This window comes from Leguminivora glycinivorella, chromosome 15 (assembly GCF_023078275.1).
Source record: "Leguminivora glycinivorella isolate SPB_JAAS2020 chromosome 15, LegGlyc_1.1, whole genome shotgun sequence".
Taxonomy (NCBI): Eukaryota; Metazoa; Arthropoda; class Insecta; order Lepidoptera; family Tortricidae; genus Leguminivora; species Leguminivora glycinivorella.
This window is the reverse complement of record NC_062985.1, coordinates 20,237,171-20,263,173: the sequence shown is the minus strand read 5'-3', so window position 1 is coordinate 20,263,173 and position 26,003 is coordinate 20,237,171. Positions and strand designations below refer to the sequence as shown.

General features: G+C 34.9%; 1 protein-coding gene across 2 annotated transcripts in view; it reads left to right on the top strand.

The window, feature by feature from the left end:
• LOC125233929 overlaps positions 1-26,003 on the top strand; it is a 213,761-nt gene that overhangs the window by 166,734 nt on the left and 21,024 nt on the right. For both annotated transcript variants that reach the window (XM_048140101.1, XM_048140100.1), the window contains exons 2-3: positions 8,702-8,797; positions 11,987-12,354. In XM_048140101.1, the coding sequence (XP_047996058.1) occupies positions 8,740-8,797; positions 11,987-12,354 (426 nt within the window). In that variant the 5' untranslated portion in view covers positions 8,702-8,739. The remainder of the gene's footprint in view (positions 1-8,701; positions 8,798-11,986; positions 12,355-26,003) is intronic.

Here is a 26,003-nt window from a genome sequence, read left to right as displayed (position 1 = left end):
GAAAGTTCTCAATAAGTAAACCGAAGATTTTTCTTTGTTATTTCGTCGTCACCTTGATATAACCTTACGGCTCAGCCACGACATTGGTCTAAGCGCGACAGCTGTGAGCGGCGGCCATACATTGGAGCGAGACACAGCGATGGGACTTTTCATTCGCACGTATGGCTGCCGCTCACCGCTGCCGCGCTTAGACCAATGTCGTGGCTGGGCCGTTAGGGTCTTTTACAGATTTCATACAGTGTGTTACCAATAAGTGTTTTTTTTAAAGGGATGTAATCTTACATAGTTATTTAACTTAACCATGCCCTTAATTTTACTTAATAATAATTAAAAAAATGATTGCCAGAAATGTACAGCATACACACTTGTCAAGTGAGGGCAATGACAGCTCATCAGTATGAGCGATGTGAGTAATGACAAGTAAGAAGTGCAATGTTGTGCAAATGTTGCGATTTCGGAAAATTTTTTTTTCAGTTAATAACTATGATTTTTTAGTGGGCAAACTATTACTAAATGACTGTATTATTATTGGATTTAATAAAGGTCCGGGTGGTAGTAACACGCTGTATATACCGAGATGAAGCATAAGCATCTACCCGTACCCGAACTCAAACAAAACTTCTAGGTAGTCTGTCCCTACTTATAGCTTTCACGCGTGAATTTTTGGAAGTCAACGGAAACATAAAAATACCTCGTTACGTGATATTTATTTGCAACAACACAAAGATTGTGTCGAAAATGTCAAATAAATATAACACTAATGAATAGAATATTAACTTATTTCTTCTATCTAAATATAGTTCTGTGAGGGTCTTTCGTTTAAGACCTTTTTGCTCAAAGATAGGAGAATGTATGATGACAATTATTAGTGCCAAATAGAATGCCGTCGAAAATGTTAAGACGATACAGGAGGGGTCAATTCTCCATACAAACGCTCTCGACTATTTTCTCCCTGGTTTTTGAAGATAGAGGAATGATTTTTTCAACACAGATTGTTATTATTTTAATCTGTGTCGGACCGTTTTAATTTTTTTGATATTTTTATTTTTAAAGACGGTAGGGCCAATCAAAAATTTCCAAAAACGGCCTTTTTCATTATGGCGCAAAAAAAGGTGTGATACTCAAGATTGGTAACAATTAGCCAAAAAAACTAAACGGTCCGACACAGAATATTTCATTGTTATTCAGATTCTCAAATTTCGTTCCTATTGATTGAGTTTTGAAGGAGGAAACAGTCGAGAGCGGAACCTCGATTTTAATGATTTTTTCTCAATATCATTTAACTGAGTTGTTCTTAATGGACAATTTTTTTTCGATAAATCTGGTTAATAACACTAGTATATTTAAAATTCCCAAATTGAAAGAGGAGCTTCCATTTTATCATTTTCGCTCCTGTATCGTTTTAAACGCTGGAAACAGAAACAAACATTCGCGCTGCAATACTGTTCATTTTGTCAGCTGGAGGCAATTAAAATCCAATTTGTTTTTCGAAGCTGTACTGTAACAAGAGATTTTAATCTCATTACAAAACGTATTGTTTTCTGCCACCCTGCCAAACGTAGTCAATATTTTAGGGCCTTAACACACTTTTGATTTGCGGACGAGTTGAAAGCGAAGCGAGTTTTTTTTTATTATTATTATAAATGGGCTTACTCTTGGCCACAGACTAGCCAAAGACAAAGACGTGGCCTACGATGGAGTGAGCTCGCCCAGAAGATGCCTGTTCACTCTTGACTTGAAGGTTGCCGGGTTATATGAGCTCGGAAATATAGCCGATTTTGCTGACGAATATACAGCATGACGTCTCAACTCTAAACTAATAAATAAATTGAAATTGGGACTTCCGGTTCGAGCGCCATCTTAGCGGTCTCGTGTCGTGAATAATTTATTTTTCTTTTTGCTCATTAATGTTGTTTAAAGTGTAATATCGATAGCTTATAATGAAGTAAACTAATGTTGTAATGAGAAGCTGATGAAAAAATGAATTTTGCTGACGAATATACAGCATGACGTCTCAACTCAAAACTAATAAATAAATTGAAATTGGGACTTCCGGTTCGAGCGCCATCTTAGCGGTCTCGTGTCGTGAATAATTTATTTTTGTTTTGCTCATTAATGTTAGTGAGAAGCTGATGAAAAATTAATCTTGAAACGCGTTTATCCTCTTTTTTGTCGTCCACGGCCGGTAGTCCACGTGCTCTTGTAAAATCTAGCTATAGTATTTTTTTTCTTCTTGCAGGAAATAGTATAAAGGCATGTTTTATTAATTAAGTACTTACCTATGTAATATTCCAACACAAATTATTATTGTTTATGAATAAATAAATGAAATGAAATGAAATTTGCGCTTCTTACTACTAACAAACATGTTTGCAAACTACAGTCAGCGCTAAAAGAACCTAAATTACTTTTCGCGCAGGAATTCCGCAACGCTTCTAAGGGATTTAACTAAATCACAGACCACCTTGACAAGTACGAGTAGACTGAACATTCTAGTCAAATCAAACTCACCACACATAAATAATCGACACATAATTTTAATATCACAGAGGGCGTGGCGCATTCGTAAATTGTCATATAATTGGAATTTTCAACCCTTTCTTTTTCTTGACTCGATGGGTGAGCGGTTTAGGCATCCGTCCCGTAAAGGACGCTGGTTCGATTACAGCCTATGTCTTTTTTTCTTTGTATATCACATTTATTTCAAGTTTATCGACACTATGGACTCGATTAAAATGTCCTTTATGATTTGTGATGCCATTTAATATTGTGTTTTATTGAAATCTTGATAAGGTGCTCTTAAATTATAACAATCGGTTTGTCATAACTTTCGAAGGTTTAAAATAATTACTATTATGTAGTTAAGGTAACAAAAAGACATGACATTTTGGATAAAAAGTGTTGTGAGTGCCAAGTATAAACAACAAAATATACATTAGGACGGCATTTTTTGTCGTAATTATATATGTAGCGATTAGCTAAAATATTTTTGGCGTAACCGGCACTAGACTCATATTCAGTCAATACCTACGTTATCATCAGAGCCCGGAAAATCCATAGCAAAACAAAAGACTGTCGCAATCAAACTAAGGTGAGAAACATTTTTTTATCGATATCGATAGTTCTAAATATGAGAAGAAAATGGCCCACCAAATGAAAAAAAAAATGTATAAATAATTATACAGGTACAGACAGATGAAATTTCTTCCTCGAAATCCACGTCAGTACACACAGCAGCACTTGCCATCTTATTGGGTTTGTTATAGTAATAGGAGTATATAATCATTAATTTTTCAACATTCTCTGGGAGAAGACTGTTTCGTTTATCACTGTAAAGCCATTTATGTATACTAAATGAACGTTCGACTTCACTCGACGTCAAGGGAGCAAATTTATAAAACTCATTGTAGACTAGTTCAGGGTGATTGGTTATCCACGTTTTAATACGATCTTGCACATTACTCGTTTTAAATAGTTTTATATATCAACCACGTCCGTGTCAAAATATTTCAGGTTTAAATAATAATTATCTACAGAGACACAACTTATATTTTATCACTGTCATACGCAATGAAATGACAATAATGACATTCAATGTCTTATGGAATATTAATTTTCTGCAGTGTCTATTATAAATTTACAATGAGGTTGATTAGATTACCTCTTTGTCACCCGACTACGGCCAAGCTAAAAGGAAAGGGTTATTACTTACTTAATATGCAGAAATATAAGTAACGTTGATAATATAGGTTACGTTGTATTTTAGATGAAATAATAACACATATAAAACAAACCCTTAACTTAATACTTGTTTTGCGTTTGGCGTGAATAATTATAAAATAACCTACGTACCTAAACATATCGGTATGATTTTTTTTAGACAAAACTTACTCGATATCGATAAAAAAATGTTTCTCACCCTAGTTTGATTGCGACAGTCTTTTGTTTTGCTATGGATTATCCGGGCTCTGGTTATCATTTACAGTTTATTTAAAAAGTATTAAGTTAAGATTAGATAGGTAGATAGATAAAAACTTTATTGCATAAAAATATCATGACAAAAAAATTAAGAACTATTAGATTATAAATTATAAATTTAAATAGATATCATACACGAAAGAAAAAACGACAGGGCCCACTGGTGGCCGAGCCGGTCTGTCGTTTTTTCTTTCGTGTATTATATCTATTTAAATTTATAATTTATATATAGTAGTGTGACTACTTGAAAAAAGAACAAGTCGAAAAATATTCAATAAAATAATTTAATTTGTTCCCTAGCTGTATTAGAATATAACTTAGGTCTACAGAACTAATTCCTAGCTTACTATTTTCTTTTTTTTTTATTCGTTATAATAGGTTATTTTCCATGTTATAAATTGTTGAGAATTATATCTCTTGTATAAATTGAGATATTAATAATGCGGTGTCTGTGTCGTCTGTATCAGCTAAATTCAACGCCTGGAAGTCACGGACAAAAGCGAGTATAAAATAAATTATGAAAACGGTGGAGTACCTACTACGCCAGAAGTGCAAATGTTCCCGAGTTCGTTATTTTCACAAAGTTGCCTTGTCAGTAGATATTTTCGAAGAACTTCATTGCTAGAACAATACACTGAAACTGCGCTCGCTTTCATTCAAAAAAAGAATAATTAATTCAGAAGGGTAATTCCGAAAGTCGCATAAAAATCACCATTGCCATCATATATCAAGATTTCCCTTTCGAAATTACCCAAGCATTTCTGTCATTCAGAATTACCCCGATACACCTTACTATTATTTATTACCAGCTTTTCCCCGCGGCTTCGCTCGCGTTAGAAAGAGACAAAAAGTAGCCTATGCCACTTTCCATCCCTTCAACTACATATATCCACTTAAAAATCACGTTAATTCGTCGCTCCGTTTTGCCGTGAAAGACGGACAAATAAACAGACACACACACTTTCCCATTTATAATATAAAAGTATGAATAATTCGCTTCGCTTGCGATAAATTCGAAAATTGCGGAATGCTCCATATAAACTCCCCCCCCCCTTCTTGCCCCCTTAAGGGGGGGGGGGGGGTTAAGGGAAGTAGACGTTAGAAAGAGACAAAAAGTAGCCTATGTCACTCTCTATCCCTTCAACTATCTATCACCACTTAAAAAATCACGTCAATTGGTCGCTCCGTTTTGCCATGAAAGACGGATAAACAAACAGACACACACACTTTCCCATTTATTATATTAGTATGGACTAATAAATAATAAAATAATAATAAATATTGGGGACACCTTACACATCCTTACATCAACTTAGCCCCAAACTAAGCAAAGCTTGTACTATGGGTGCTAAGCGACGATATACATACTTAAATAGATAAATAAATACATACTTATATACATAGAAAATATCTGTGCTCATCACACAAACAAATGCCCTTACCGGGATTCGAACCCAGGACCGCGGCTTAGCAGGCAGGGTCACTACCAACTACGCCTGACCGGTCGTCAAAAAGTTATTATAACACGGCGGCTGTATGGTAATGACGTTAGCCTCGAAGCTGAAGATTCAGGGTTCAGTTCCTGGTTTTGTCGCCTGTGAAAGTGGTTGCTTTTCTTTTCGTGTATGTATAACCTAATCACAAAATTAAAATTTTGAAAAAACCCCGACCGCGACTTAGTAGACTGATTTTCATGAAACATGGCTAAGAACACTCCCGACTAACTCAGCTTTCAGACAAAAAAAACTAAATTGAAATCGGTTCATCCGTTCGGGAGCTACGATGCCACAGACAGACACACACACAGACAGACAGTCAGTCACGTCAAACTTATAACATCCCATCGTTTTTGCGTCGGAGGTTAAAAATGATCTTAATTCAGATCACGCAAGGTATAAATGTCGTAAAAGTTTAAGAGCAGAAATCGCAGATTTATCGTTAAAGAAAATGCAGAAAGTAAAGCTGGAATGATTGTAGTTAAATAATGTATGAATGTGAAGCCGGAAATATTTAAAATGCTACATGTTGAATTATAACTTTAAAAAATAATTAAATTAATTATAACTCAGCTTTCAGACAAAAAAAAACTATGTAAATCGAAATCGGTTCATCCGTTCGAGAGCTACGATGCCACAGACAGACACACACACACAGACAGACAGACAGACAAACAGACAGACAGACATACACACAGACAGACACGTCAAACTTATAACACCCCTTCGTTTTTGCGTCGGGGGTTAAAAATAGTGTGCGTGACGACGATCACTGCAGAAGCGAAGGCGATGGGGATGACCTGGGTACGTAGCCGAATGGCACAAACGCTCACGAAACGAAACGCTCGAAGATATCTATCTCTATCGCTCTTGCGTATTGGCGCGACAGAGCTAGACTACCTTTCGTTTTGCGTCGCAGAAATGCCATTCGGCTACGGCACCCTGGAGCGAAGTAAAGCGCGAAGCTCAAAACCTTTCAGGATGGCGACGCACTGGTGGACGCCCTCTATAGGGGACATAGGACATTAAGTCAAGTAAGTCAATAGATAGTGTAGAAGTCAAACACACGCTTAGATTAAAAAGATGTTATGCAAAAGAATCTTATAAATGATAATCTTATAAAGAATCTTATAAATAGATTAAAAAGATGTTATGCAAAAGAATCTTATAAATGATAGCTATCTTTTAGGTAGGTACTAATCTTGTATTTAAATCCCTAAGAAGATCAGAAAAGAGAATCTCACTAAAACTCGAATTGAGCAACAATTTGAATTTCAATCCGAGATTCTATCGTGTAATTGTAGGTTGTCCGTCCAAATTCTATTCAGAATATAGATTCTTAGGAGGCTTATATTTTCTAAATCGCATTTTATGGGCGTTAAAAGTAAAATTTACAGTTTTATTTATTTGTTTGGGAATTTATCAATATAATGTTCTTGAATGTTTTATTGGGCAATTTAAATATTCACCCCATTGTTTTACGAAACTTGTTTCTTCACAGCCTCAACTTGGTGCAGACTCGTGCAAACTCATAGTCACCACATATATGACTTTTCAATATCTAGGAACGCGATCACTGTGTTGAAAGAAAAAACAAATTTTTAAATTAGAAAAGTTTTTGGGTTCGTGTCACAGTTTGCTAAATAGTTACTAGAGGTAGTTTTGTAAGAAGTACTTAAAGTTTACCAAATTTTATAAGTAGGTAAGTACTTAGCTTGCTACAAAACTCCAACTTTTTAAATTCTGTTTTCCAACTAAGACGTTAGAAATATAAATTCATAATTATGAGGTCATGTCGCATAAAATAAATATAGTAATTTTATTTTTGATAACAGAAACGGGCTGAAAATCTCTATGTATACTTTCATATATTATAGGCACACATATTTCCTGGGGGGGGGGGGGTTTGAACAGACCACAGTTTTCAACTTGCTATGATCCAGAAATATCTACCTCGTTTGTTTCTTTCACTTTTGTGTTTGTTGGTTTTACGTGCTTTTAATGTTGTTCTTGCTCAGTACAAAAACGACTATTAAACAAAATTCTGAAATAATGAAAAGATCAATTTAATGTTGTTGGCAATCACTTCATAATCAAAATCAACAAGTATTACCAGGGGCGGCTCACTCCGCGATTCTGTCGCCGCGCTGTACTATTACATATTCTATGGTATTTATTATATGCATACAGACTATGAAAAACACTTATTAAACAATTGTTCAGATTGTTCTCCGTTAAATATTACCATAATTTGTGTACAAATATCTAAGATAATCCGACCACCATCAGAAGACCTCTCTTAACATCTCACTCGCTCTTCAACCATTTGCTAATTGATCCTGACGTAGACCAACTTAATTTGGTTGGTTATATTTCTAGTTGCCATGGAAATTAGCAGAGCAATTACTTAGCCGGATCATGTATTGTTCGGGATAGATTTTATTCAGAATCCAGGGATATTGTTGCTTTAGGGAATTACTGAAAACTGAGAAGGTCAGAGTCTAGGCTTACGATGGTTTTGGGTTGTAAATTGCTGCAGAATAATAATTTATAATGTCTTGGAACAGATTGAAAAATTAAAGCCAACTTCACAACTAAGGAGTGTCTTTTTGGAATGGTTTATTTCTCTATGCCAACTTAGGTGTTATTCTGTGTTAAGAAATCAGTCCTTTTAAAAAGGCAATCCTTAACATGTTTTTCTTAGAGAGTGCCTAAATAGATTTAAATATTTCAACAAAAGATTTCTTCGGCCAATAAAGAGTAAAGTTTTAAAACGCATACTATGCACAGGTTGCATATATTATGGTTTGGGGATACGATTTTCGATTCGTGAACCAACTACAGAATTTGCAGAACGAAATAATTTGTTGCAGCATTTCAAATGAGTCTGCAAAATTTCTGATGATCTGGACGTCCAAAATGTTTACTGATTTCTTCAAAAACATTTGTGATATTGATATTGCTTGACCTACATAGGGAAAGTAACTGCAGTTAAGCAGTATACACTTACTTTCTTGACACTATCCGATTTTGGCTCATTGTACTTAATTTATACTAATGATTTAGCCATCATAATATTGTACTTATTGGTTTTCTTAAAAATAAGATTAAAACATTTGAGTCTGATTGTCTTGTTGAATGCTCTTGCATTTTTTTGTGATCATGAGCCCTCTTTTTTACTTTAGTCAGAATTTTCATGACTAACTACAATTTTTTTTTTGTTTCAGATTATGAGGTGGCGCGAACGCAGCCTCGCCCAGGCGCCATGTGGTGCGCATGCGTGTTCCTGCTCGCTCAGATAGTCGTGTGCCAGTTTGCTACAGGTACTAAAAAACGAAATAATAAGCCTATTTAACATTTATACAAAATACAAAATCATTTATTCAGCAAATAGGCCACGGGGGCACTTTTACATGTCAACATTACAGAGTATTCATTAAAGTTAAACAAATGAAATTAATAGAAATATTAACTAAAAATATTAATCATAAGCAAAGTAGCTATACACTGATATAGAATTAGAGATGTATAAAGTCTCTAAATGTCATATTATTACTAACTATAATCAATACATAAAGAAAGTGCAAACAGATACAAAGATAAAAGAAATCTATAATACTTCAATAGTTGTAAAAGACTGAATATTACAAGTAAAAATATTATACTTAATCAAATAATCCATGGAGATGTATAGCGTCTCCAAGAGTCAAATTTTATAAAATTAAAATATTTAAAAGTAAAAACCTTTGTCAAATAATACAAAAAAAAATAAAAAATACAGAAAATGAACAGCTAAATTACACATTTCAAGAGATGTACAAGTCTCTAGTTGTCAATCATTAAAGAACAAATCAAGTTTACAAATAAGGGCCAATCAAGGTTACAAATTAAGTTTAAAAATATAATCAAAATCTCAGAGATGTATAAGGTCTCTAAGTGTCCAAAAAACTAACATTAACTTAATCAAACGACAACAAGGTCATTAAAGTAAGGAGTCTATTTTAAAATAAAATATAATCAAAATCTCAGAGATGTATAAAGTCTCTAAGTGTCCAAAAGCTAAAATTAACTAAATTAAACGACAACGTGATGGTCTCTAGTGTCATCCTTAAGACATTACTTACTTAAGTTTAATTCTTACAAGAACCGAATGTAGTGTCTCGCAATCCGCTCAAAAGTAAAGTTAAATAATCTAACAAAACATGTGGCCCAGGTAAGCTTGAACAGACCATATAAATATTGTGAGAGGGCTTTTTGTACAGATAACATCTTATACTACTTATGGGTATGGGTGCTAAACGACGAAACATTCCACACAGACATTCCACAATGCCTGAAAACTCACCTCTTTAATCAATGTGTCCTGCCCACCATGACCTACGGTGCCGAGACATGGACGCTCACTAAGAAGGCTGTGCATATGGTACGAGTAGCACAGAGAGCCATGGAGCGCGCCATGCTCGGTATCAAGATGCAAGATCGAGTTAGGAATACTGAGATCCGTCGTCGCACCAAGGTGCAAGAAGTGGGTTTCGTTATTACTAAACTAAAGTGGAGTTGGGCGGGACATGTTGCTAGGCAGAGTGATGGCAGGTGGACTAAAATGTTAACGGAGTGGTGTCCGCTTACAAATGTAAGGAATGCCTGGCATCCGTTGGCTCATTGGGTCGATAAAATTCGGAAAATAGCGGGTCACAACTGGATGAGACTAGCCCAGGACTGGGAGGAGTGGCGTGCTAGAGGAGAGGCCTATGCTCAGCAGTGGGCGATAAAGGGCTGATATGATGATGAAGATGATGAACAAATAAAAATAGCCTTACAAATAATGGAATTCCAAAGGTGTAAAATGATCGCTGCCAAATACACCAAATTTTCATTCAACTCTCTGAAACCATTACTCACTTATAGGAAAATAACACTATTAAATACGAGTAGTGGTTACATGGCTGCTACCCATATCTGCGGTATCAGTAAGTATAAAACCGGCCAAGAGCGTGTCGGGCCACGCTCAGTGTAGGGTTCCGTAGTTTTCCGTATTTTTCTCAAAAACTACTGAACCTATCAAGTTCAAAACAATTTTCCTAGAAAGTCCTTATAAAGTTCTACTTTTGTGATTTTTTTCATATTTTTTAAACATATGGTTCAAAAGTTAGAGGGGGGGGACGCACTTTTTTTTCCTTTAGGAGCGATTATTTCCGAAAATATTAATATTATCAAAAAACGATCTTAGTAAACCCTTATTCATTTTTAAATACCTATCCAACAATATATCACACGTTGGGGTTGGAATGAAAAAAAATATCAGCCCCCACTTTACATGTAGGAGGGGTACATTTTTTATTTTTGCACTTTGTTGGCGTGATTGATATACATATTGGTACCAAATTTCAGCTTTCTAGTGCTAACGGTTACTGAGATTATCCGCGGACGGACGGACGGACGGACAGACAGACATGGCGAAACTATAAGGGTTCCTAGTTGACTACGGAACCCTAAAAAACGCATTTTATTTTCCCACTTTTATAATCGTATGCTTTTTGGAACAGAACAGGCATGGTGATAGGGAATTAAAGACGACCATGCTGACGTCGTTGGAATAAAATCCACCGTGCGCTTAGTCTCTATAAACCACAGAAATATACAGAGTGTAAATGTAATAGGTACGGGCGATAAATGAAACCAGGCATATAATTCATTAGTGTTATCATTAATTGAGATGTGTTTTTCAGTTACTCTTAATTTTCACCCCATAATTAATTTTTGAAAAGGTTGCCAGCAGAAATGTACTTCAAACTTGGTTGCGATGACAGTCAATGACAATTACTGTCAACGAGCATTTAACGCGTTTATTTTTTTTATTTCAATAAAATTGTATTAAAAGTTATCTAATTATATTTATTATGTCCTATACTCACCACCGTTAAGAGATTTGCCCGTATCAGGTTCACATCCTGTATAAGAGCAAAAACAGAAAAAAATGCAGCTAACAATATTTAGAAAGCTGGCATTAATAAATGAAAACTTACATTAAATTAGTATAAATAAGATTTAATTAGTAGACTTCGCATGGGGTACGTTTCGAGAACACTCTAATGTTAAGAGATTGATTCAATTAAATATATAATTCAAAGAGGTTTGTTTTCCACTTTAAAGTAAGTATTATCAAGCCTCGAGTAATTTTAGTCTTTGTCTACATAATCTACTTAATTTCATTTATTTGGATCATCTTAAAAGCTACATCAATTCGAGAAGCGAGATGAAGGAGAAATTTAATTATCCATTTTGATAGTAGTTAACATTAACGCAAAGCGATATCTTACAAGTTTCGATACTAATAGTTTCGGTTGAATGTTTTAAGCCCAATAATTTTATTAATGTCTTAGTAATATTTTTGCGCATAATGCATATAATATCTTTCTAATCTAGAACATTCTTTCGATAATCCGCGAATAGAATTACTATTTCAAATGAATGTTCTAGATTTTCACAGGTTTCTGTTTTTTTTTTTTCAGATAACCCAACAACACTAACATTAGAAGAGCAAACAGTCTCATCATTCTACCCTCTGAGCTCGGCTCAATCCCCGGCGCCAATAATGCTGCGCCTGGGCAAATCGACCATCGACAGCACAAAATCCTTCAAAGTACCTCAGCCGTCTCCACAGCCAACAAGTCAGCCGAGTTCAGACCGGCCGGCGGCTTTGGGCAAAGTGGTGGTGCCTCACGTCGTATCAGTGTCTAGGAACACATACTTCGACCACGATCGGAGATACGGGCCGACGTTCGAAGATGTGCCTGACGGGAACGTGACCAAGATAACTGTGCAGCTGGGAGAGGATGCGCATTTGAACTGCAGGATCAGCTTGCTTCAGGATAAAACGGTGAGTCTCATTGAACTCGAAATAGTCATATTTAAGTAAGTAAAGCCTCACCAGAAATATAATTATGATTATGGTCAAGAGGGCGCTGTTATTCAAATGTATGTAGTAAGTTTATGCGGCGGCGATTCAGATGTAAACTGAACTGCGGAAAATAATTCTATGGTGCTTTGTTGGACAAATTGCTAGATTTTGTTACTCTTTAACTCTTTCCTCTCATTTACTCAAAGGTTAACTGGAAGAAATCCCCTAAGGGATAAGTTCGCCTTTGAACTTCGCATCTCAATGTATGTTTTTTCAAATGTATATTTGTACAATAAAGAGTAAGTACTACTCTACGACTACTACTACTATTCTAATAAAATTACGCAACATGGCGCGTAGTCTTATATTGCTGGGCAGGCTTTACTATAAAATTTAGAATCAATTCAAATGATTAAATCTACCTATGATCTGGTTTTTTTATTTATTTATTTGTAGGACATTCTCACACAGATTAACTGAGTCCCACGGCAATCTCAAAGAGGCTTGTGTTGTGGGTATTCAGACAACGATATAAATTATATTCAAAAATACTTATAATATGCAATACATAGAAAGCAACATCTATGACTGGAACAAATTATCTGTGCTTATCACGCAAGTAAATGCCCTTACCGGGATTCAAACCCATAACCCGTGGCTTTGCAGGCGGGGTGACTAAATAAATTAAACAATTAACTTTTAATACTTTGAAGGCATCTTCGAAAAATTGGCGCCCAACGTGGGACTATTTATGGTTGAAGATAAAATTCTTAGAATTAAAAGTTGAGCATCGTTAACACGCCATGGAGGTCAAGTTCGTCTCAAAAATCTAATTATATTAAACTTGTTACGACCCATCTTTATCTTCAAACTTTACTTATCGGTTACGTATTACATTTTTAGGGTTCCGTAGTCAACTAGGAACCCTTATAGTTTCGCCATGTCTGTCTGTCCGTCCGTCCGTCCGTCCGCGGATAATCTCAGTAACCGTTAGCACTAGAAAGCTGAAATTTGGTACCAATATTTATATTAATCACGCCAACAAAGTGCAAAAATAAAAAATGGAAAAAAATGTTTTATTAGGGTACCCCCCCTACATGTAAAGTGGGGGCTGATATTTTTTTTCATTCCAACCCCAACGTGTGATATATTGTTGGATAGGTATTTAAAAATGAATAAGGGTTTATTAAGATCGTTTTTTGATAATATTCATATTTTCGGAAATAATCGCTCCTAAAGGAAAAAAAAGTGCGTCCCCCCCCCTCTAACTTTTGAACCATATATTTAAAAAATATGAAAAAAATCACAATAGTAGAACTTTATAAAGACTTTCTAGCAAAATTGTTTTGAACTTGATAGGTTTAGTAGTTTTTGATAAAAATAAGGAAAACTACGGAACCCTACACTGAGCGTGGCCCGACACGCTCTTGGCCGGTTTTTTTTTATGATAATTATTACTCTTTGTTTACATCAACTTCCTTGTTCATTTAATTAGCGATTTTGATTTCAAAACAAATTGTATCTTTGTTACATTATATCTTTGTTCTATATAAGAATTGTGTATTCAGTTTTTATTATTACGTTTATTATTTGACTTTTAATGTATTCCTAATAAAAATCAATAATATAACTAAAAGGCCTATGAAATTTATTTCACGTTGATTATTTATTTCCTGTTTTAGGCCGACTCACAGAAAATATATTATTTGTATCTAGTAAAAGTAAACAACTCAATGTCCGTACAAACGACCAGCGGACGTCGAGTGTACGACGAGACAAACATCAACATCCAATAAACCAAACTTTGACCTCACGTACGTATGTGAATCGTACTTAACCCTTAAATTGGCAAGAGTAAAAAATGTCAAAAACGAGTGATACAGTATAATACCTTTATTTAGTAGTGTCTTAGGCTCTACAGAAAAATGTTAAAAAAAATCCAGCGTTAATAGTTTTTCAGAAAATCTATGTACACCACCATGCACGTTGCCAATTTTGTGGCAATAGAGCTACTTTCTGGTATGTACATGCTGGTTACCGCTGCCAAGAAGGTAGTAAATTATTTTGTATAAAAATAAAAGGAAAATTATACGAAAAATCATTTTTTTCTCATCATTAAAGCAATTTCTTTTCTTCATTTCTCCTACAACGTCAAAACAAAGAAGCATATTGCATTTGATGCAGTAAACTTAGCCCTTGCAATATTCTGCAGCGTACGTTTTTCTGTCCACTTTTAGGAAATAAGTAGTAGTAGATTGTGTTACAAGGGAACAAAATAATTTTGCTACCATATGACACATACTGATTTTCACATCACCTGTGAGGAAATCCCAAAATAAGTTCTTAATCGACATTTTGTTTGTACATTAGGTATATTATATGTGCTTACATTTTTTGTGCGCTAATATTTTATACTGGCAACATGAAGTCCTTAAATAGAAAAGTGTCACTTTGCTCCCTCCTAACAGGGAAGAAAAGTACCCTTTCCGAATGGGTGATACAAAGAAAATGTCCTATGTTGTAGAACCTAACATTATTCGTCGAACCTTATTGTTGCCTCGAAATGTAAATTAGCTCAGGACACGTAAAGAAGTTGTCAACGTATACAAAATTACATACGCAGTTTTTTTTTGTATACTTTTGCAAAAACCAATTACTATTTTACCACCTAAGGTAGTTGAGTTTCCGATTCGTTGAAACTGTATGCAACTAGTTACAAACAAAGAAGGAAAATTCTTCCCTTGCCCCTGGTTGCGAAGCATGGTTGCGATGACAACCGAAAGGTTATCCAGCATACATTACGAAATAAAAAATAAACCCCAATAACACTCCAGTCTTTACGAAGTTCTTACATACCTATTTTTGACGTAAATGCTATACCTTTACAACCGTAATATAATAAGGTATCATCATTCTTATCTGTCAAATCTACATCTCTAACTTGCATTCCAAAGTATTTGTAATTCAGCTTCTGATTTTATTGATGGAGGTGAGTAATCAACTGTAGATGGAGTGGCTATGGATTGAACAGACTTTATGTGGGCAGTGCATCATAATTAATTGTAGATGGAGAGAGTAGAACTCCCTTTATTATGGATGAAAGAAAAGTAAAGAACATGCTATCAGAAATAATCGTGCTTCATTATATTTGTCAATTGTCAACCTAATCTCAGACTGACAAGACAAGTAGTCAAGCAAAATTTCATTTGATGTAATCGATCCAAGGAAGAATTTTAAGAAACTGGATCAGGGCTATTCTCAGAATCTTGTTGGTGCAGGCCAGAACCATCATCACTTCATCAGACCATGCATTTTCTACGGGCATCAAAGCCAATCTTATGTGATCGACCCTGACCCTCCAGCTAAAGAAAGATATAAACAAGTTAATTAAATGAATAAAAAAACATAGTAAGCGTAAAATTGTTACATTTCAATCAAAACAAAAGTCTCAGGTAATTTACCGAGTTGTTGGCAACGTACACGGTGGTTACCGTTGTTCGATATAGGTACTTCACCACCAACTTGGCAACGGTAACCATGGTGTACATTCTAATTTATCCACGATTATCGTTGTTATCATGTTTTATGCAAACAAAATGACTATTTTTTCATATTCTTCAACTATTTTATTAAAAAGATCAAAACATAAAAATCACCACTTGTATACAAAAAAGTTGTCAAACTTTAATAAAACTTTCCCGAGGTACTGAAAGGCGTCGCCGCGTCGAATTCATTTTTGACACAAACGTTAATTTAAAATTTTTGCCACATCAAATATTTTTTTTACCATTTACAATGAAATTATTTATTCGTTTTTGGTAAAAAATGTTTTAGAAATGTAATATATTAATGGCAGGAATTTTCACTACGCAACGTACACGGTAGTGCACAGTGCCAATTTAAGGGTTAAGGTTTTCTTTCAGTTGCGAAGTAAAAGTCAACAAACACCAATTGGATTTTGGTCCCTAGGGAACAACGTCTTTTCATACCACATATGAGGAATAACATATGTTTTTATTTTGTACTTGTACTATTACTATTATAGGGCTTATAGGTATAATTTTTAACTCAAGAAATTAAAGAAAGTTACAAATTCTAAATCGGATATATTGGCTTGGGTCTAACAAGGTTAGGTTCCATAGATAAAAGCGTCTTGCTTAAACTAAGGTCAATACATTATTGGATAGTATACTATCCACTAAAAACTAGAGTGTAATAATACGCTGAACTTCGCTTTGCTAAGGCAATCTGAACGTACCAGAATACGTTAATAACGTTTGAATATCTGGGACAATGAAATGATAAATAATTTTATATTGTTAGAATCGAAGGTCTAATTAACATTAATTCTATTTGCACTTCATTAACTAATCAAATTTGCAAATTTATTCGGTAATAATAAATTTCAGCTTCTTGTTCATGTGCATGTGAAAAGGCAACTATTTGCAATCATATAATTAATTAAACTTTATTAGGTACACAAAAATGTTGATTTTGTTTTCGTTCCTAAATTTAATTTAGGAAATTCAGGGCTAATGGTAATTTATTTTCATCAAAATATGGTAACAAAAGCTATTTAAAACAATCATATTTAAATATGCAAATGACATGCAAAATACACATTGACTTGAATATTATTATGTACCAATTACGAACAAAATGAACTAACATGTCAATAAAATTATTAAACAAAATTACTTTCTAATACTTAACCCAATCGCAGCTACATGGACCAAGTAAAAGATAAAGACGACCGGTCTGACTCAGTCGGTAGTGACCCTGCGTGCTAAACCGCGGTCCTGGGTTCGAATCCCAGTAAGGGAATTTATTTGTGTGATGAGCACAGATATTTGTTCCTGTCATGGATGTTTTCTATGTATATGAGTATGTATTTATCTATATAAGTATATATATCGTTGCCTAGCACCCATAGTAAAAGCTTTGCTTAGTTTGGGGCTAGATTTGATCTGTGAAAGGTGTCCCCCAATATAAAAAAAAAGTAGGGGCCGTGTCGTATCAAAAAATTAAAAAGCTGGCACAAAAAATGAAAAATACTCCACCGACAAGAGATTAACATTTAGGTTTATGAATATAGCGTTACTAATACAAAAATATTAAAATCAATTTAGGTTATCCAAATAATGTTAAACTACAAAATAACTGTCATAGGTCTAACCTTCATTTTGGCCCCACGTTGGGTGCCAGATTTATATCATGACCCAGTCAAGTAATCATAATAATAGCCAATGGCCCCTCTGTTTCATCCATCACTGCCACAGCACCCCATTTCTTCACGTGGGTGTCGTGGAAGTCGACTGTGGGATATGGGTTAAATTGTGGCGTAGCGTAGGCGAGAGGCTGGCAACCTGTCACTGCTATGTTACAATTTCGTTTTCTTTCAACCCCTTTTTCCAAGAGTGGCATTGAAACTTGAGAAGTTCATGTACTCTGCCAACCCATTATAGGATACAGGCGTGATTGTATGTACTATCAGCTGCAAAAGTGCATGGATAAATTATGAATGAATTCATTGATATATTCGCCATCCAATTTTGCAGGAGATAGTACGTATGTTTCATCTATTTGCCCGGTTCTTTTTGATTCCACCGACTTTCAAATGTTCTTACACACTGGCATCACAGGTGCTGCCTCGTCACCTGTGGGCTACTTCACCATAAGTAGTGACATTGACACTTGACACTGACATTTCTGTGCGTATTTCTGGGTTAATAACGTTACGACTCAGTGTCAATATTTTCTTGTAACGGTAGGGTGTCACTGTCGGGTGACAATTTTATTGTCACTATTGTGAAATACGTCACTGGTGTGGAATCCATTATGACACTCAACTGGCCAAGGCAGCAAGGTTCATTACAGCGTATGGTTTGTATTTGGTGATTATGGCTGAGCATACGCCTTCCAAATTCCAATGTTCCATAACGCCATTATTGTGAGATCAGAAAGTTTTGGCGCCCAACATGGGACTGAAGTAGGTAACATTTTTTTTTTTTCAATGTACATTTTGTACAAAATTTCCCGCAATATTTTTTAAATCGAATCATTATATTTTCTCTTTAATACTTGTTCATGTTTTTATTGTACCAAATATCGAAGCGTATAAACGGGTGTGTTTATCAGCTTAGAGACCACTATGGGAGAGATGGCAAAACTTCGCTCATTCTGTCATCCTCAATGTTCTCACAATCTTTATACCGTATATCAAAGATAAAAGGTTGATATTTGTACACGCTAGGAGCTAGGGGTTTTGACCTCATAAAGTGAACGGGTAATTTGGTTGTTTGACCGTTAACAAGGTTTGTTACAAAATGTTATTAGGGATATCATTATTGGTCTTCATTATAAAAACAAAAAGATGGCTTTCATTGATTAGAAAGTTAATATCATTGCGCATGTATTAAAATATTAAGTATGGTCATAACTATATTTTATGTGTTTTTGAAATAGAGTTATTCAAGTGGAAGGTTTATAATACATATATGTATATAATATTCGACCGGTATCGCCTAACGTATAGTGAACCCCTGCCTGTTAAGACGCGGTCCTAGGTTCCAATTCCGGTAAGGGTACATGTGTCGCTTAACTTCAAATTTGGCTAAATCCATTCTGCTTCAAAAGAGTCAACCACATAGCAGAATGGATTTACTTGAAATTGAAGTCGAGCGACACATTTATTTGTGTGATGAGCATACATAATTGTTCCTGAGTCTTCAATGTATTTAAATATTTGTATATTATATACAACGTGTTTCCGGTATCACTCAAAACCTCAGACACCCCAACTGATTTTTATTTTTTTAAACTCATCTAGAGTATTCATCTTTTAATCTGATCGTTACTTTTTTTTTAAATTGAATTTTTAATTTTCTGTACAGCTCTACTTGACTTTTAGCTCTACACTCAATAAAATAATTGCTAACTACCATCATAAACCATAAGACTGTTTATTTGTGTACGTTACTGCAACGACATAAGGTTTACCAATAGACAGCTAAGATGTCACTGTAAAACACTTTAAAGCTTTGTCACAGTAAACTTCAAAGACAGCTGTAAGCAAATTTAAACCCAATATTCAAAATGACAAGGTTGTAATTATGTACGAGTTCAATTTGTTATGACTTATGATAAACATTAAGATTAAACTGACAAACAACGTCAAACTAGTAGCGGAAAAAATAATCGTCCAAGTAACCAGCCAGTATTAATACCCCTAAATACTGAAAAAGGTAAAAAACCTTTAGCAATGCGATATACACAATGTTGTATTACGAGTACAATAGAATGGGCACGTAAAAAATAACTAATTATACTAATTTAAATAAAAATATTACCCCCATCAAGATATAGCTCAATCGATTCTACTCTCGATTCTGAACAACATCGTTGTCTGAGAACGCACAACACAAGCCTTCTTAAGCTTACCGTGGCAGTCAGTGTGTGTAAGAATGTCCTATAATAAGTAAAGCCATGGTGGGTAGCTAGTCTAAAATAAATCATAACAAAATCTTTGTTATTCTTACTTGTCTATTTTCCACGGTTCTAACGACACCAAGTTTTGGAAACTTGCGAAATTAGTCAAATTGTACTACAAAAGCCAAAAGTTAAAGTTCTCGGTGGAACAGTAACAACTTCGAATTTGTCACAACTTGAGCCAAATCTAAACGAAAACTTCGCGTCTTATAATTATTAAAGTTGATAATTATCTTAAATTGTGTCGGAGTTAAGTTAAGCGTTATTGCAATACTTCGTTAAAAATTATTGAATTGTAGGTACGTTTAATATGACAAAGTTAATTTGTTATAAATTGGCCTTTCTTTGTTAAGCTTTTATGCAAGGTTCATAATTTATATTGAGGAGTTTTATTCTTAAAGAAGAAATTAACTTAGGCCGTCTTTTTTTTCTGAAACAGCATCATTTTCCACGTTGTCTTCCATTTTCCAAATTATTGGTTAAATCTGTTCCAGATTAGTCCATTAGTTTAAAACTACGAGGTATAAATAGACAAAAGCATAATTATATATTTGTGAAAATGCGGTCAAACATAAAAAAATCACTTTATGCGTCGGGTTATAAAATATGAGTGTGTTTAGTAAAGCGTCTCAGTGATTAAGGCGAGATGTACTTGTATCTTTATATGAATAAACTGACAAAGCAGCTTTATAGCAATTGACAAAGTGGGATGTTTTTCCGTGCACACTCACAAAATAGTCTTTTTTTAGCGCGACCTATCGAAAAAAATCCGTCAAATTGAGAACCTCCTCCATTTCTTGAAGTCGGTTAAAAAACAGATTATATTTCATAAATGTACTTAATATATTTTATAATAATTATACATCATTTCACTTGAACCTTTTACAACGTCCGTATCATTTTCCCCTTAATCACTCGCTGACCATGATCGCTGTAAATGGTTAGAAAGGTCGGGATGTCTTTTAAATTAATTATACGCAATATAAACTATTTCATATCCATTTCCACGGTTTTATTTCAGCATTGTCTCCTGAATAAAGTATTCTTTATAACTAACACTATAGAGGAATAAGTAAGGGACGAATTGTAACTCTATACATCAGTAAATGCAGGTTATTTGTATAGGCATAGTTAAGTGATATCTAGCGACAATCACGCGTCAATCACACATCAAATAGCGTGAATTATCAGTACCACTACTCGATACTAGGTAGCAACTGTGTCTCGTCTGCCAAAAAATTATTATTATAACAGTTTACAACTTATATTACAAGCAGAAGGAATTGAAAACAGAATACTGATTAATACTATTGTAATATAAGCTAAAAATTGGTGAGCATTAGACTTTTCGTTCGTCGCGAGATCTATTGACAAGTAGCAGTACTGATAATTACGCTAGCTGACGCGTGAACGCGTGATTGTCGCTAGATGTCACTTAACTATGCCTATACAAATAACCCGTATTTACTGATGTATGGAGTTACAACTCTTCCCTCACTTATTCCTCTATGCTAACACTGCCAGCTTCATCAGATCAATCGCAAAAATTAATCATCGCCGGTGATTGATCAGGCACACACGAATCCGATTACTATGGATCCCGATATCCTTTAATCATTCCGGATCATGTTGCGATGACGGATGCTCGTACAATGGATATCTGACGTTCATACTTTATTTTGTGGATATTTGCGGTGTAATATCCTATCTTAGTAATCTGAATATTGATATAAACTAGCTTTTGCTCACGGTTATATTAAAAAAAGCTGTAATAAAAAAAATTGTTCTTGTTATTATATACAATACTTTTTCTATGAGTCATCATCTTCATCATCAATAGACGAACAATATTATCGTTAAAGTTAAAATTAGTGTTAATAGCATCGTTCACCGTTCTATCAATATCAAATTTCCTGGCAACCAATTGTTTATAAGAACTGTCTCTGATTGGCCGATAACGCGATAGATAAAAAAAAATGTGTTTCACATGCAGAAAAATTTACCAGGCATCGCAAACTGGTATATAACTTGTATGAAGTTCTATTTTGAAATTATTACAGTTAACTAAAGTGAACTATAATGAAATATTATAGTTGACTAAGTGTCAAAGACTATCCAACACTGAAAAATCAGCATTTATTGGTTAGTTTGTGGTGTCCTAATTGACAGATTAAAGTCGACGAGTAGAAAAAAATGAATAATAATTAAATATGCTATATTATGCTACTCAATTTGTCAATGGAATAAAACTATCACTTACCTTATAGTGAGCCTTATTTATCTAAGCACCATTTATCTGTCATATTAAGACGAGCCAAGCGAAGCGCAAGGGCATGCCCTTGCATGTGTAGAGTTTGTGAAGTTAGGGTTTGTAGAGTTAGAAGTTTGGCTCTACGTGAAATCTGATAACTTTTTTGAGAGGACAACCTTAGGGTATCGTCTTGGCAACATTTTACATGAAAATGTTTTTGGTGGGATAAAGTTTACAAGCATGTGTTTGTGTTTTCCTAAACAAAAACATAAACACAGAGTTTTTTTCCCTTCTCCTTTTTATATTAAGATTGATGGACATTAAATACGTTATCAGAAAGTTACCCTCATGAATGTTTAGTCACTAGTTAGGCAGTTTCGTTCGAACTTCCAATTAATTAGTTTTATCGAGTGATGTAGGCCGATTTTGATTGAAGAATAGTTATCTATATGGTCTATATGGTCTCATCGGAAGATCAGCGCTGGAAGTCACCAGCAACATGCTGAGATGAGGCCATTTCGTGGCACTTCATTACTTTCTGTCTTGTTGTTATTATATGTTCTTTGTCTTGTCTGTGTTCACGAATAAATGTTTATTCTTATTCTTCTTCTTATTCTTATTTGTGGGGTGCAAAGTTGTATTTTAACGCCGAGTGTGGAATTGAAAAACAATCAAGTGAAAGGACTCTATAGTTAAACTACGAGCGAAGCGAGTGGTTCGAGAATAGAATCCTGAACTTGGCGAGTTTTTTAACACACGAGAAGTAAAATACATTTGCACCCGCATGTAACACAAAACTTTTCCCCTCACTACAACGCAAAAAAACTCGTTTATCACTGCTTCCAGTAGTTACACAGCTAGCATCTCATCTTCATCACTAAATTCACCCACTTCACAAATTACTTTATCCACTAGTGGATAAAATGCGTTTTTACCCGCTGGTACTAAAGAATAAAACACGTGTATCCGAGCTAGCAAGGGGAACAATTGTCTTCGCCACACCACCTGGTAAAGGATCTCTTTGTTATTCGAAACCGGATAGCAAAATTGCATTTTATTCACAAGAGTGCAAAGTAATTTCATACAAATTTTAACTTATTTAGGCATTCAGGGTTCTCAAAGGTCGGCAACGCATAAGTGGCTCCCCTGATGTTGCTTATGTCCATGGTCGGCGATGACTGCTTACCATCAGGCGGCTCGTCTGCTCGTTTGCAGCCTATTTCATAAAAAACTTGATGTCTTAAGCTGGCTCGTAGAATTTACCTATAACTGATGACCTTTACATTTAGTTTGATGTTTTACAGTTAGTAATTTGTTCGTGTTGGTGTGGTAGAAAATGTTGTGTTTCACTCTGTGGGAAAGTTTGTTTAAACTTCATGCCTTGAAACCCTCACAACACTCAGGATTCCACTTCTCGAACCGCTCGCTACACTTATCAGCGGCCTCGATGATCGCCTTGAAGGTCGTATCAAAACAAGATCAGCACCATAACTAATTTTCAAACTTGAATCGTGCCGTAACAAATTGACGAAAATAAACTTATTTATTATACACATCGTGCGAAACTAGTTCAGGATTCTAACAGGAGAGAGCTTCTTTGTTTCAGCATCCCTTTGTTATAACGATTAAGCAAATCACCCTCATTGTTTCGGTGGGGAAGTTGGGTGTAATTTCTTCTATAGCGTGTGTGTTACATACGGGCATATTATTGACATTGACAACACGTCCTATTTAAGTATGTATATCGTCGCTTAGCACCCATAGTACAAGCTTTGCTTAGTTTGGGGCTAAGTTGATCTGTGTAAGGTGTCCCCAATATTTATTTATTTATTTTATTTATATCTAAACAACAACTAGTATCGGACCTAAGGAGCCTCTACATACATGTTTTTTTTTTAATTGATGAGATAATTTTTTTCATACATATTAATTAAGCACGAAATGTATTACGTCCACATCAATTAGCGTACCTACCTAATCGTCACGTCAGTACGACAAGACGTTTACGTCAAATAAAGTTGGATTACCTTGTGGGTCGCTCAGATTTTGAAACTTAATTACTCTTAATAACAATTTTTAACAAAATAATTATCATAATATACGATTATATATTATACGCCGTATGGAATCCACACGCTGTATAATATTTCGGCAAGTAGTTCATTTCACCTTGTTGTGTTATATGTGTGTATCATTTTAAATAGACTTAAATTGACCGGAATATACACCGATATAACCTTCATGTCAATAATAATTATGTTCATCGTTCATCCTTTCTCATTATCTCCCTCACACGCACAATCAACATTTTACCTTACTGTTTAGTGTTCTTTTTTAATGTACGTACGCTGAATTTTGTATGCACAATATTTTTCTATAAGAAACATTAGACTCACTCCGCGATCCTATCGCCGCGCTACAAGTATATCCTGGCGGCCGCGAGTTCGCGGCCTACTGAGGGGTGGCGCGTGTTCTCACGGAATGCACGTTCGCACTTTTTATTGTTACTTTACGACGCGAGGTTTTTTTAAGCGATGTCCGCGTGTGGAATGGCTAATAAACGTAGTTAAATAGACATATTGAATAAAATAAATACCAAAAGACATTCTTACACAGATCTACTACCGATTAAGTCCCACGGAAAAGTTCAATAAGGCTTGTGATGTTGGAACTTGAACAAAAATATATAAATACAGCGTATATACCTAGAAAGTACCCAAGACTTGAATATAATAGCATAACATTTTATGTAAGTATTAATTCGTTTGGATCCATTGATAACCCTATCACCGGACGCCGCGCAAGTGCGGCTGGTTTCTTTGTAAGAATTTTGTAGGTATTTAAAAAGGCGGCATTTCGGGAACATCAAAGCAGTGGGCCTTCTGTACTTGTACTATTATATATTCTGTGCTTATATTGACCGGGATATAGACCGTGATTACCTTTTTGAGTTTTATTGAGGTCCCGATATTTCGACGCAGTTGCATGGATCATGATCACGGGAAACTAAAGACGGCGGGTGGATGTCAAAGTTGCGTAGACAGCGCGCGATCTACCCTCATTCGCACGCGTCGGCTGCGTTCATTCTCAGCGTTAATAAAAATCAAAAAGGAAATCACGGTCTATATCCCGGTCAATATAAGTCTAATGAAACTAACCGTGAATCATTTAAAACTCTTATAAGAAACATGTCTCTTTATTTCAACCTTTTTACAGATCTGGGGGCCGATTTTTGAGTCTCACGGCGTTCGAATTCAGAAAATTGTCACTGAAAATAATAGGCAATTCACCGTTTTCAACCGGTATTTTAGTGACAGTGAGACTCAGATATTATTTCTAAATGTTTTATGCTAAGTAAAGTTCACTAAACCTTTCTAGAAAACAAATTTATTCTTTAATCTAATACATCACTATGAACAACAACTAGTTTACGACATCGACAGTAATAAGATTTCAGACGTGACTCCACTTGTTACAGCTTCATTCGAACTTTAATATACGACAATCATTCGCTCTGGATACGATATCGGTCCTTAAGAAACGTAGTAGGAATATAAAATTAAGAATTAGTGACGTTGTGCAGTTGTATTTTCAAGGAAAAAATATTTTAAATAAGGACGGTATAGTTCTCCGAAAACGATATGCGTTTTAGTTTGAAGAGAACTCACTTTTGACCTTGAAATATTCTATCGTATACAGAGCATTCTTTGACTTATATTAATGTTCGAATCGGGCCGCTATTTACTGGATGGGATGAAAAGCTTTAAGTTATATCGCAGGTTTATTGCATCTCATGAATAATGTATGAGCCTTAAAATGAATTAATTGAAATATTTTGCAAGTCAAACACGTTTTTATTTTGCATTTCAAGCGTCTTTTTAATCGCAAA